The 15,420-nt window shown below is 38.5% G+C and overlaps 1 protein-coding gene across 1 annotated transcript in view; it reads left to right on the top strand.

The window, feature by feature from the left end:
* The first annotated feature begins 9,215 nt into the window (after positions 1-9,215).
* Positions 9,216-15,420, top strand: part of FNTA (farnesyltransferase, CAAX box, subunit alpha) — a 33,445-nt gene continuing 27,240 nt past the window's right edge. Inside the window, exons 1-2 of the mRNA XM_025921366.2 lie at positions 9,216-9,454; positions 11,503-11,588. Of these exons, the coding sequence (XP_025777151.2) occupies positions 9,252-9,454; positions 11,503-11,588 (289 nt within the window). The 5' untranslated portion in view covers positions 9,216-9,251. The remainder of the gene's footprint in view (positions 9,455-11,502; positions 11,589-15,420) is intronic.

The following is a 15,420-nucleotide window of genomic DNA, read 5'->3' as shown; positions in this document are numbered from 1 at the left end:
TGGAGTTATTAAGGGCTGTCTTTGAGGCTATCTGCCACACCTTCCAGTAAGAATCTGCTGTCATCCTTGCTTGTTCTGTACATAGCGTATCTTTTTACTGTGGCTGATTTTAAGATAATCTCTGTATCACATTTTAAGCAATTTGATTTTGATTTGCCAGTATATATTTTTCTTCACATTTTTAAAAATGTTTATTTATTATTGAGAGGGAGAGCATCAGCATGGGAGGGGAAGAGAGAGGAGGAGGCACAATCTGAAGCAGGCTCCAGACTCTGAGCTGTTAGCACAGAGCCTGATACAGGGCTCAAACTCAGAAACCAAGAGATCATGAATGACCTGAGCCAAAGTTGGACGCTCAACCGACTGAGCCACCCAGGGGCCACTTTTTCTTCACATTTCTAATGCTTGCAGTTCATTGAGATTTGTGGATCCATAGATTTATATTTTTCATCTAATTTATAAAAATTGCAGCTATTGTTTCTTCAAATAACTTTTCTGTCTCTTCTCCTTTGGGAACTCTGGTTACATTATTAGTGAACTGAAGTCCCATAGCTCACTGATTAATCTCTTTTCAGTTTTTTTTCTCTGTTTCATTTTGGATAGTTTCAATTGCTGTCTTCAAATTTACTCCTTTTTTCTTCTGTAATGCCCAATCTGCCTTTAATGCCATTCAGTGTACTCATCACTTCTAGAAGTTCCATATATTTTTGGTGTTTTGGTTTTATGTATATCTTCCACATCTCTACTTAATATGTTTAATCTTTCCTCTAGCTTCTTGACAAATATTGAACACCATTATAATTGTAGAAATGTCCATGTCTGTTGACTGTACTGTCTTTGTTCCTGGTCAATTTTGATTCATAGAATTTTTTCCTCTTGATTACCAGTCGAATCTTTCTGCTTCTTTGCATGCCTAATAATTTTTAATTGTATACCATAGATTATGAATTTTATTTTGTTGAGTACTGAATTTTTTCCTATAATAATCCTTAAACTGTTTTTATGGGATATGACTAAGTTAACTGGAAACAGTTTTATCCCTTTGCATCTTACCTAAACAGAGCAGTGCTTACTCTAGGATCATTTTGTCCCTCTTTTTCCTGTCTCCATAGTTTACCTTTTCCAGAATGTCATATAGTTGGAATCACACTATACTATACTAATACTATACTGTACTAATACTATACTGTACTGTACTATACTATACTATACTTACTATATGTAATCTTTTCAGATTGGCTTCTTTCACTTAGTATTTGTATTTAAGTTTTCTCCATGTCTTTTTGTGACTTGATAGTTTTTTTTTAGCACTGAACAATATTCCATTGTCTGTATGTACCACCATTTATCCATTTGCCTACTGAAGGACATCTTGGTTGGTGGCCAATTTTGTCAATAAAGCTGCTATAAACATCTGTGTGTGTGGAATTTAAAATACAAAACAGATGAACATAAGGGAAGGGAAGCAAAAATAATATAAAAACAGAGAGGGAGGCAAACCATAAGAGACTCTTAAATACAGAGAACAAACTGAGGGTTGTTGGAGGGGCTTGGGTGGGGGGATGGGCTAAATGGGTTGATGGGCATTAAGGAGGGCACTTGTTGGGATGAGCACTGGGTGTTATATGTAAGTGATGAATCACTAAATTCTATTCCTGAAATTAACTAAAAAACAAAACATCTGTGTGCAGGTTTTGTGTAGACATAAGTTTTCACCTCCTTTGGGTAAGTACTTAGGAGCACAATTGCTGGACTGTATGACAAGAATATGTATAGTTTTGTATGAAACCACCAAACCATCTTCCAAAATGGCTGAGCATTGTGCATCCCCACCAGCAGTGAATGAGAGTTCCTGTTTCTCCACATCCCTGTCAGCATCTGGTATTGTCAGTGTTCTGGATTTTGACCATTCTAATAGGTGTATGGTGGTGTCTTGTTTTAAGGCAAGACCTTTTTGATTACCCAATGCCCTGTGGATTATGTGATTTCTCACTTTAGATGGCAGTATTCCTGACCCTGTATGAGTTTTGGGAATTCTATCTAATCCTTTGTGCAATACTTTCTCCAGCCTTGGTTACTTTCCTTACACACATACACTGATCATTATTTAACTGAAACTCATATACTATTCAACTGAAACACATTATTCAACTGAAACTCAACTGAAAACTTCTGCAAATCTTTGGAGTTCCCTCTTGGTAGCTGTCTCTTTTCAGGCATTCTGCCCTTTAAAATATAGCCACTTTGGATTCCTCAGACTTCCAGCTCTGCCTCATTTCAGAAAGACGACTATGCTCTGTGTTTCCCCTCACTACATCATGATGATTTGGATTTTTTTTATGTTTATTTATATTTGAGAGAGAGACACATACACAGAGCACGAGCAGGGGAGGGACGGAGAGAGAGGGAGACACAGAATCCGAAGCAGGCTCCAGGCTCTGAGCTGTCAGCACAGCACAGAGCCTGATGAGGGGCTCGAACTCACAAACCGTGAGATCATGACCTGAGCCAAAGTCAGCACTTAACCAACTGAGCCACCCAGCAGCCCTGATTTGGAAATTTTTTATAGGCTGTTAAAACAATTACAGGATTCACCTTACTTGTTTCCCACTGCTCCAGGATCAGTTTCATTTTTCTGATGTCCAGTGATCTGAGAACTGTTGTCTCATTTTTAAAAAATGTTTTTATTATTTTGAGAGAGAGAGAGCACAAGCAGGGGAGAGGCAGAGAGAGGGAGACACAGATTCCGAAGCAGGCTCCAGGCTCCATGCTGTCAGCACAGAGCCTGATGTGGGGCTTGAACCCATGAGCTGTGAGATCATGACTTGAGCCTAACTGAGACGCTTAACCAACTGAGTCACCCAGGCGCCCCTGTTGTCTCATTTTTTGATCCAGTTTTTCAGTTGTTCCAGTCCCTGATACTCCATATTGGCAGTAACAGAAGTCTTTATTATTATAAATGTAGGCAGGATAATGGTAGTAGAATTATACTCCTTGTATTATAGTAAAATTATATGATGTTTTAGATTTCCTTCAAAAGAATCCAGTAGGTTGGGAGATCAAGTAAGGGATATTGATGAAATGAGTATCCATAAATTGATGATGATTACAGTATTTGGCTGACAGGTGAATGATAGTTCATTGTATTATTTTCCCCATATTTGGGTGTATTTGACATTTTCCATTATAAAAAATAAATATAGAGTATTTATACAAATCTATAGTAATCAAGCTAGTGTGATACTTATATAGGGATATACATAGATTAATGGAATAGAAGTGATAACCCAGAAATAACCTCTACTTTTATGGTCAATTGCTTTTTGAAAAGAGTACCAAGACCATACAATGGGGAAAGCATTCTTTTCAACAAATCATGCTGGGACAAGTAGATAGCCATATGCAAAAGAATGAAGTTAGACCCCTATGTCTCACACCACATACAAAAATTAACTCAAATTAATGATAGACCTAACTGTAAACGCTACAATTTATAAAACTCTCAGGGAAAAAAAAAATGTACATCTTGAGGTTGATCCCTCTCACCTTTGTCAAACTCTTTATTTGACTTCCAGGGCACTACATCTGTCTTCATTATTCTATTACCATCGCTACAGCTATTCTTTTTTTTTTTTTTTTTGGTGACTTTTGCTGGATCTGCCTTTTCTCTCCAACTTCTAATGTTTGAAATGCCACCAGAGTTCAACCCTTCCTCCTCTACTCTTTTCTATCTACACTCACTACATTAATAATCTCATTCAGTCTTTCATTTTTATATAATAGCTTTGGGCTAAAGACTCCCATATTGGAGTCTCCAGTACAGACCTGACTGAACTCCAGACTCATATATTCAAATGTTTACTCAATTTATATTATTGAATATGTAAAAGGTAGCTCAATCCTAACATGTCCAAAATAACTCCTAAATGCCCTCCCAATCACACACACACACACACACACACACACACACACACACACACGCACGCACACACACTTTCTCCTATTGCAACAGAATTCCCTTTATGTGCACATGTCAACATCACTGCTCAAGCCTAAAGTCTTGGAGTCATCCTTGACCCTCCCTTTCTCTCACCCAAACCCAATATCCAATAGCTTAGCAATTCCTGACAAGTCAATCTTCAAAATTTAGCCAGAATTTGGCCTCTTCTCACCACTCTCACTGTTCCTACCCTAGTCTAAGTCACTATCTCTCCTGGATTACTGCAGTAGGCTGTCTGGTCCTCCTCATTTTTACTTTGCCCTTCCATGCTACTGTATTTTGAATGGATGAAAGACAATCCATTCTCAACACAGAAGACACTGACCTGTAAACGCATAAATCACATCACTCCACTACTCAAAATCCTTCAATGACTCCCCATCTAACTCAAGAGTAAAAGCCAAAATGCTGTAAGGCCCTATGTTATCTGCTCTGCCTTAACTCTCTGACCTCATCACCTCGTACCCTACCCTTCAACCACTCCATTGCACCTACACTCCCACACTAGCCTCTGAGATCATGAACACTTTCCTCAATGTTTTTGGACTTCTGCCAGAAATGATCTTCTGGAAAGATATTTACATTGATGCACTCAAATCTGTATTCAAATGTCACCTACAAAATGAAGGCCTCCCTATCGACATCAGTAGTAACCCACCTCTACACTTTCTCTCTTTCCTGCCTATTCTCCTTAGCATTTGTTACTGTCAGCATTCAATAAATACAACATGTTTATCTTCTTTATCTCCCTCACTATAGTGAAAGTACCATAAGCACAGAAGTTTTTTGTTGTTGATTTCTTTTCATTGCTGTTGAGAACAGTAACTGGTCCACACTGGTCACAAAATGAATCCTTATTAAATCATGGATCATGTTTATTAATATGAAGATAGTCATTGAATGAAATGTAACAGTGAAAAATTATAAATGTTAAATATTGAATGATGTATGAATGATTAAGTACTATATAAAGTACAGTATATAAAAGGAATATCATGCAGTCATTAAAAACTATCTGTTTCTAAGAGGAAGCCAGCCTACACATTATATTTGGCAATATATTTTAACAGTTGCTTCAGAGTGTTCAGACAGAAGCAAGCTGCCTTGATAAAACTGAAATTGTCTTTCTTTTTTACAAAATTTCACACGGCCTTTATAGAAAGATGAGCTACAGCTTTCGTTAGTCTTGATGGTGGAGTTAAGCAGCCAAAAGACAAACATAGGCTCCTCGTTCTGGCAACCAGAATTAACCAGTAATCATCTACTTTACCCCTCTTATTCCCCCTCCCTTTTTCCTCCCCCCTTTCTACCAGGTACTAGCTCATGGAGTGCAATCAATGTCCTGAAGCAGTGTAGGTATCATCCTTTCTGACTGTAGCCAAAGAGAAAATGGTGAAGCCTAGAGAGCACTGGGGGGGAACTGGAAGCCCAGGCATTTAACACAATCTCTAGGCACCTAATAACTACCAAACTTCTGGGGAAGACTCTGGAAGAGTGCAATCAAATTAGTAGTATCATGTAGTAATAACAGCTATACCAATGAAAAACTCTTATCCCTAATTCCTGAAAATAAAAAATGAATTGATGATGAACTATACTTCATAGGTAGATTTTGTGATATTTAAAATATACAACAATAAAGCTGTTAAAAATTGATGAATAATTTGCACTACACCTTCTATCTTATTTTATTTATACACACATTGTGATTTATTTATATTTTAAAAAGTAATATATTTTAACATTTTTTTATTGATTGGTTTATTTGTATTTACCATGACATAGTGGTTGCTTTTCAACTCTACCTAGGCCTGTCTCCCCAGCAGTTGTGACACCTTGATATCCTTAGGAGACTTAATGACTTAATGCACCATGGACTGAAAGAGTAGAGATTCTCAACCTGGGCTGCATGTTAGAATTATAAGGGGAGCTTTTAAAATATACTGTTGCTGGGGCGCCTGGGTGGCTCAGTCAGTTTAGCATCCAACTCTTGATTTTGGCTCAGGTCATGATCTCACTGTTATGAGAATGAGTACTGAATCGGGCTTTGCACTAAGTATGGAGCTGCTTGAGATTCTGTCTCTCTGATTCTACTGCTCACCATCTCCCTCTCTCAAAACAAACAAAAAGACAAAAAAAAAAAAACAAAAACCAAAAACCAACCCACAATAAAACATGATGCCAGGGCCTCACTCTAAACCAATGAAATTAGAACCTCTGGGGGTTGGGGGAAAGTTCCTCAAAAAATTAAACATAGCAGGGCATCTAGGTGGCTCAGTCGGTGAAGCAACCACCTCAATTTTGGCTCAGATCATGATCTCACAGTTCATGAATTTGAGCCCCACGTTGGGCTCTGTGCCGACAGTATGGAGCCTGCTTGGGATTCTCTCCCACTCTCTCTGCTCCTCCCCCTCTCACTCTATATCTGTCTCAAAAATAAAGAAACATTTAAAAAAAATAAATATAGAATTACCATATGATCAAGCAATCCCACTTCTGGGTATGTCCAAAAGAAGTGAAAGCCAGGGACTCTAAGAGATATTTCATTATTTACAACAGCCAAAAGGTCAAAACAACCCAAGTTGTTATCCATTAACAGATGGATAACAAAATGTGGTATATACATACAATGGAATATTATTCAGCCTTAAAAATGGATATTCTGCTACATGCGACAACATGGATGAACCTGGGGGCCATTATGTGAAGCAAAATAAGCCAATTACAAAAGGACAAATACTATTATGATTCTTCTATGAGGATTACTCTTTGATTAGAGTAATCAAATTCATAGAGACATGAAGTAAAAGCTGATTATTAGGGGTTAAAGGGAAAAGGTGTTCAATGACAAATATTCAACCAAGTAAATTTTAAAAATAGAATTGGCTTTATTAATTGAGTCATGAATTGGGCAGCATCCCACATACCAAATAGAGTGGTGCTCCATCAAGTTGCAGAAAAGGAAAGATTTTTAAAGGTAGAGAAGGAGGATAAAAAAGGAATTTAGCAAAGAATCCATTGTGTAAGGCATGGTCACCCTCCTGATGGTAACAGAAGGGGTCAATCAGTGAATTTCCTCGTACTGACCAGTAAATTCCATGTTGGCTAGTTAAAGGTTACATTCCTGGGGGTAGGGATGGGCAGAGAGGTTGAAACTGCAGTCAGGTTAGGTATTAAGTCTTGGCTTGCTGATGTGGGGCTCTTAATATAGTGGTTCCATTTGAGGTCTGTGGTTTTCTTTTTAACAGGGAATGGGGAGTTATTTAATGGGTATAAGAGTTTCAGTTCGGGAAGATGAAAAATTCTAGAGATGGATGGTGGTGATGGTTGTACAACAATGTGAATGTACTTAATGCCATTGAACAAGTACACTTAAAAATGATTACAAAGAGGAGTGCCTGGGTGGCTCAGTCAGTTAAGTGCCTGACTTCAGCTCAGGTCATGATCACATGGTTCCTGAGTTCAAGCCCCACATTGGGCTGGCAGCTCAGAGCCTGGACACTGCTTTAAATTCTGTCTCCCTCTCTCTCTGCCTCTCTCCCACTTGTGCATATGCTCTCTTTCTCTCTCAAAAATAAATAAACATTAAGAAAATGATTACAAAGATAAATTTTATGTTATGACTATTTTACCATGTACACTCACACACACTTCAAATTCTTACCATGGCCCCTGGCTTCTTCTTTAATCTTATCACTTACCAATTCCTTCCCCTCATTAACAGGACTTCAGTGATATTAGCATCCTTGCTGAGCCGAGAACACACTAAGCATGTACTCCCTATCTGCTCTACATGGCATGCATTTTCCTGTTTCAGGCCTTTGCTCAAATGGGCTCCAGAAAAAATCTAGAGGGTGAAAAATAATTTTCCCTCTACTGTTCTGAGTCCTGGCTGTGAACCCTGCAATAAAAGATTAACAAGAGAAAAACAGATTTATTAACATGTATGCCTCATGTATACATGGAGGATATTTAGAAAAAATTAGTAATTCACTGAGGTTGCTTAGAATTCAGGCTTAAATATCATCTTAATAGGGAAAGGGAAGTGGGAATGTAGGCCTCTCAGGGAAGAATGATTTTTTAGGAAAGATGAATGAGCCCGTAGAAGAGTAGATGGGATATGATATTTTGACAAAATTTGTCTGGATGTGGTCTCCACTTCTACTCTGGAAACCCCAGTGTTGGGGTTTATGACAACAGAGATTTTTTTTAGATTTGTCTTTAGGCAAATAAAGGGAGCTCAGAGAAAGCTTCTGACCGCATTTGCTGTTTTTCAAGTGCCTACAGCTCAGAAATAATTAGTATACCAAAGCAGCAGATTTTGAAGTGGCATGTCCTGAATACCTACATATTTTAGGGTGGTATATTGTTACCGTTCATTACAATGTAAACTTCATGACTACAGAGACTTTATTTACTGCTGTGAAAAAGCCACATAAAACAGTTGTTCAATGAATGTTTACCTTTTCTGTATCATATACACAGTACCTGTATAATTAAGATTTTAATTTCGAAAGACAGAAAACCCTGTATTACTTAAATTCTTCCATATCAACACTTAACATTCAAAAGAATAGGGGCGCCTGGGTGGCGCAGTCGGTTAAGCGTCCGACTTCAGCCAGGTCACGATCTCGCGGTCCGTGAGTTCGAGCCCCGCGTCGGGCTCTGGGCTGATGGCTCAGAGCCTGGAGCCTGTTTCCGATTCTGTGTCTCCCTCTCTCTCTGCCCCTCCCCCGTTCATGCTCTGTCTCTCTCTGTCCCAAAAAAAATAAATAAACGTTGAAAAAAAAAAATTTAAAAAAAAAAAATGTGCATAAGAAACATGAAGCTTAATAGGGAGCACTGGAGGCCAGTTACCTAGATATGGGTGAGAGGTGTTGGGTTTTCAGTTTCCCTTATCCACTGCTTCTAAGATACTCTGTCCAAAACAAGAGAGAACCACCTCCCATACGAAGGGGAGCTAACAAAACCAACACCTTCCTAAGTATCAACTACAAGCATTCAGAAAGGCCTACAGACAGGATGACGTGTGTTTCTGGTGTCCCTAGAAACAGTGCAGTTCCCTCACTTGTGGCCAAGTGCCCATCTCAGACCTCCAGGGCTGGAGCGCAACCCGGGTCTCTCTGGTCCGCATCTCTATGGTTGGGAAGCGAGAAAGCCGGAAGTGGGCCGCCGGTGGGGGAAGGGAGCGAGGGGCGGGGCCGCGAGGGGCGGGGCCGCTGCCACCACCTCCGCTGCGGACCGAAACGAGATGGCGGCCACTGAGGCGGTCGGGGAGGCTGCGCGGGGCAGCGCGTCCGGTCAGCCGGAGCCGCCGCCCCAGCCGCACCCTCCGCCACCCCAGCAGCAGCAGCCCCAGGAAGAAGCTATGGCGGCTGAGTCCGGAGAAGCGGTGGCGTCCCCTATGGACGACGGGTTCCTGAGCCTGGACTCGCCCACCTATGTCCTGTACAGGTAACGCCCACAGCAGGGCCGCCGCGGCGGAGGCCCTTCCCTTGAAGGCGTGTGCTCAACCCGGCCGGCGGTTCCGGGTAGGCTCCTCTGGCCTCAGCGTGTCCGGCCGAAGTTTCCGCCGCTTCCCTGGCCGGCCGGCCGGCCGGCCGGGGTAGGGGGGCGCGCTCGCGGCCCTCGCGCTCTTTTCGGGGTTGCTTTTTCCCGGAGTCAACGTTGTCACCTAGAGACAGAGGGGAGACCAGAGAGCAAACAGCGTAGAAACTGCAACACACTGGACAACACTCTTTCTTAGGCTGTTTGGGTGTGATTCAGGAATTCAAGAAATATCCCGCTCTCTTGCATGCTCCCACAACGCTAGCCTGATAATCTGAGTACCGAAGGGTTTGAGTGCTGTTTAATAGCCGGGCAGGAAATAATTATTTAAATATAAATAAGGTCCGGATTTGCTCACTTTAAAAACAAGGTGTAAGGGCTTCCCAGAAGTTTGTACTGTTAAAGTGGAGACAGCTAGTGTAAGGTCTTTAAGGTCTGGGACATTTTCATTCAACATTTTCTTTAATATTTTAGCGCCTACCATCAGGCACCGAGTTTAGGCTATAAGACTGAAAAGGTATTTGTTCTTAAGCTGTGTAATACATCCCTACATCACCTCCTACATAATACAAGAGGTGTGCAGTAGCCAGTATAGGGTACTTTGTAACTTTCTTGCTTTTTCTCCCCAGTCTCATCCCTGTCAGTTCTTTGCTTTCTGGTAATGCCAGTTCCCTAGCTGCAATGAACTTGCAAAGACAATGGAGAAATCCTTGTGACTTATTTTTCTTTTGTCTTGTTTTTTTTCTTATGCAGTTCTAGGTAAACCCATTAGATAGCTTATTTGCCTTGGTTTTATGAATGAGTGAAAGTCACTATCCAGATTTTGTTATTGGAGTTTTACTCATTTAATTTGGCTGTGGTAGCCCCATAATCCTCACACCTCCTCTCTGAATTGTAAAATATTCAGCTGCTTCACTTGGCTGTGTCTGGTTTTTCAGTGACTAAATGATAGCCTTACCTTTCTCGTGCCACTCCCCCAGTCTCTAGGTCTCACTTCACAACTTCAAGATTGAGTAGATGCCACAGAATCTTTGCTGCCAGTAGCTGATCAGTATAGAGAAGTAAAAGATGAGTGGAAGGAAAAGAATATAAGTAAAAGAGTGGTTAAGACAAGTTTGGGCAGTTTGTACAGAAATATCTATAGGCACCCTTTGGTGCCGCTAAAATGTTCTTTCAGCATTTATAATGAGAAGTAGGTTTCAGTGAATGCTTACTGTATGTATTACTTACTATATATATATTAGTATATATACAGAATATATTTACTAGCCATGTGCTTACTGTTAAACACATTTAAGTGCTTAACGTGTTATCTCATTTAGTCCTCCAAACAGTCTTCTTAGGCTGGGTAGTGATAGCATCTCCATTTTATCAGTGAAGAAACTGAGGCCCAGAGAGATTAAGTAAGTTTCTCAAGGTCACACAGCTGGTAAGTGGTAGAGCCTACATTCTAAATCAGACAGTTGTCAGGTTCCAGAGCCTGCTCTGTAAAGACCAACTGGACCCCCTCGCAGTATACAGTAAACTAATAGTGTTTACTTTGATTTTAAAATGTGAGTTCCTAGCAAATTGTTATTCAATGTTTATAAATGCTGACTAACTGCAAAAAGTCTCATTAAACCAATGAACTGAATTGATTTCTAGGGTAAAACTACTGTGTACCTACTGCAAAAAAACATGTTTTTCCACTTCTATAAAAACTTTAAATTTGGGAACTATTGTTTGATTAATTTCAGTGACAGATTTTCATTTTTCTTTATGTTACTTTAAAAGTTTAATATGTAAAGCAAAATGGCAAAACTTGGTAATGAAGAATCCAACCACAATTACATTAATGTATTCATAATTGACTAATATGGATGCAAGTGTAATTGTTGCTGTTGTTAAAAACACCAGAGTTGTTCTTTCTTCTTATGTGTTTGAATACAATCACTGAAAAAATATATTTATTTCAGGGACAGAGCAGAATGGGCTGATATAGATCCAGTGCCGCAGAATGATGGCCCCAATCCAGTGGTCCAGATCATTTATAGTGAAAAATGTAAGTTTATTTTCATCAGGAAAAAGTCTATAAGTCAAACTTAGTAGCAGAGTTGAAATTGACAACTATATGGCTAGGTAGATGACAGGTTTTTGTCTAATAAAGATTTAAATGACTTAAGCTAATACTGTTTTTTATAATTCATTTTCATGGTTAAAACTTTCATTTTGTCCAAAGAATGGACATATCCTAAGTATAAATAATGAATAATACATTATAATATGTAATAGCTACAATATGGTTATGCTTTTCTTAATCTGCACACAGGATACAGCATAAATGAGTTATTGTTTTATGTAGAATAAACTTAGGTTGCTGAAACTTGCGCATTTTGAAATATATTTCAGCAGTGAAGTGCTAGGCTCAGTTGGAATACATTTACTGACATTAAAATGAGTGGATTATTTTCTTTGACAAAGTATCATTCTTTCATAATGAATGTGAATGAAAATGCTTTGTAAATTGAAGGTCATGCAAATGTTAATTGTTAGTTGTTCTTCTAAGAAAGGATAGATGAATAAAATGGAATGCTAGTTTTGTATTTTTGTGTGCGTGTATAATTCTGATTTAAATTAGTTCTGCCCCCCACCCCAAACCTCATACCTTTTCTGTGTGCGTATATATGTACATGTTTCAGTTAAAGCTCTGTTATCCAAGATCATTCCTTTTTTAGGAAAAGCATTTATTGTACTTTTCTGACTATGAAGTAATGCCAAGAAATGTTTGAAAAGCAAGAATAATGGTCTGAAGGTTTGACCTATCAAATATGAAAATGTAGTACTAAAAATAACGTGTGGAACTAGTGCAGAAATAAATAGATTTGGTAAGAAATCTAAAAATAGATGAGCATAGATGGGAACTTAATATTTGATAAAAAGAACATCTTATAACAGTATGAAAAGATGGATTAATCAGATTGGTTTTGCAGCAGTTGTGTATGCATTTGGATATAAGCAAAATTATATCCTTGTTTCATGTCTTAATTGGAAATAAATTACAGATGAATTAAACTTCTAAAACAAGACTAAACATACTAGGAGCAAACAAAAGAATAATCTTTTGTTCTTTTGGTGAAGAAGGTATTATTAGGCAAGATGTAAAACTTAGAATTGAGGAAAATATCAGAAGATGTAACTGCATAAATGCAAAACTTTCACATGATGAAGAGAGATGATACAAAGATAGAATTCGTGAGAAGAGATCTGTGAAGAAATGTTAACCTCACTAGTAATCAGAGAAGTGAAAACCACAACTTTTTCAGATTCATGAGGTCACTAACAAAGATGTTGGAAAAATAAACTGATACAATCATACATTTCTCATTATGTTAAAAATTATTTAATAAAACCGTTTTTTGCAGGCTGAAAAAATTAACGTTTAAAATTCTTACATATATCATGATTAGAAACTACAAAGGAAAAGATAGAGAAATATGAGTTGTCAATCAAATATTGATAGGTATATATATCAAAATTTAAAATCTGTACAAGTGAAGACACCCTGAATAAGTTAAAAGGGAAACAGCAGTATGGGAAAAGATACACCATATGAAACAGAATTGATATTCAGAACTTTGTAAGGAATTCTTACAAAAGGTTAAGGAAATAGGCAACTTAATAAAAAAATAGACAAAGGGTATATGAACTGGTAGTTTACACAAGAGAAAATTTCGTTGGCTTTGAATTTTTTTTTTAATGTTTTTACTTAATTTTGAGACAGAGAGAGACAGAGCATGAGCAGGGGAGAGGCAGACACAGAATCCGAAGCAGGCTCCAGGCTCTGAGCTGTCAGCACAGAGCCCAATGCAGGGCTTGAACTCACAGACTGTGAGATCATTACCTGAGCTGACGTCAGACACTTAACCAACTGAGCCACCCAGGCGCCCCAAATTCCATTGGCTTTTAAAGAGGAGGAAAAGTCCATTATCATTAGGAATGGAAGATACACAAAATAAAATGGGCATGTTATTTCCCGAACACACATTAAAAAGCAAAAAATTAAAACTATCTTATGATATCAGGTATTAGGACATATGAATGGATGCATATATTTCAGATGATAATTTTCATGTTTAGCCATTTTGGGGTTTGGTTTGTCTAGTAAAACTGGAAAATGCTTATATCATAACCTTGAAATATTGCTTCTAATGATACATTCTGGTACACTCTGACATAGGACATCAGAAGATGTACTAGGAGGTTAAGAACACAAACATTAGAGACAGAACAACTGGTTTAAAATTCTTTTTTTTTTTTTTTTTTTTTTTTTTAGAGAGAGGGTACAAGTGAGCCAGGGCAGAGAGAGTGAGGGGGGGAGAGAGAGAGAGAGTTGCACTTGCACTAGGGGCAGAGGTGGGGGTGGGAAAAGAGAGAGGGAAGGAGCTCACGGCGGGGGGGTGGGGGGGTTGCTTATGTTCACCAGAGGCATAGCAGAAGCTCATCGGAAACAGGGCTCGTGCTCACCTGAAGTGGGACTCAAACCCCCTAACTGTGAGATTGTGACCTGAGCTGAAGTCAGATGCTTAACTGACTGAGCTACCCAGATGCCCAAACTGGTTTAAATTCTAACTTCACCATTTTATTGGCTCTATAACTTTGGACAAATTATTTAACCTCTCTTTACCATTATTTCCTCCTAGGTAAAATGAGGATAATAATAACTGCAGTTGACTCTTGAATACATGAGAGTTAGGGGTGCTGACCCCCCCCCCAACTCAGTTGAAAATCCACATATAACTTTGGACTCCTCAGAAGCCTAGCCTACTGTTGCTGGCAGTCTTTCTTTAATAACATAAATAGTCGACTAACACATATTTTGTACGTTAAATGTATTATATACTGTATTCTTACAATAGAGTATGCTAGAGAAAAAATGTTATTAAGAAAATCATAAAGAGGGATGCCTAGCTGGCTCAGTCTGTAGAGCATGTGACTCTTGATCTAGGGGTCACGAGTTCAAGCTTCACGTAGGGGTATAGTTTACTTAAAAAAGAATTCATAAAAGAAAATGCAGTACTGTATTTATTGAAAAAGTCTGTGTATAAGTAGACCTGTGCTGTCCAAACCCATGTCGTTCAAGGGCCAGTACTTTATTGAGTAAGTTATACACATAAAATAATAAAACCTCTCTGGCTCAGAGTAAGTACTATATGGTTTATTTAAATCTGTAACATTTTTTGAGGAAGCATAATCTTAGAAGCCACTTATATATGTGTGTTTTGGAAAGTGGATAAATAAAATGTATCATTGTCATACAGTTGAGTACTAGATAACCATTAACAGGATCTAGATTATTTATAACATGGACAGATCTCAGAAACAGTGTTGAGTGAAAAAAGCCACGTAAGTTTTAGAAGCTTTGGATAGGACATTATATTAAGTGTATAATTTTTATTTTATATTTTTTAATGTTTATTTTTGAGATACAGAGTGCCAGTGGGGGAGGGGCAGAGAGAGAAGGAGACAGAGGATCCAAAGTGGGCTCTGTGCTGACAGTAGCAAACCTGATGTGGGGTTCAAACTCACAAACTGTGAGATCATGACCTGAGCTCAACTACCTGAACCATCCAGGTGCCCCTTAAATGTGTAATTTTTAGTTTAGAGAATACTTTAATATTGAAGACTACAGGAAAAAAAATCTAATGAATATAAAATTCTATTTATATAACCCCAGATTCATTTATAAGCCTGTCGGTTTGGCATATATAGTTGTAAGGCTGAATATTCTATTTCTACTTGTAGAATTCTGCCCCCAAAAAAGGCATTCGTATGTAAATTATGCCATGGCCTTTGTATGGAATGAATAGTGGACAAAGAGTGTTGTATATGTGTAT

Source organism: Puma concolor, chromosome B1 (assembly GCF_028749965.1).
Source record: "Puma concolor isolate L17-30 chromosome B1, mPumCon1.1.hap2, whole genome shotgun sequence".
NCBI classification, from domain to species: domain Eukaryota; kingdom Metazoa; phylum Chordata; class Mammalia; order Carnivora; family Felidae; genus Puma; species Puma concolor.
The sequence above is the reverse complement of the archived record's forward strand: the minus strand, read 5'-3'. Positions and strand labels throughout refer to the sequence as shown.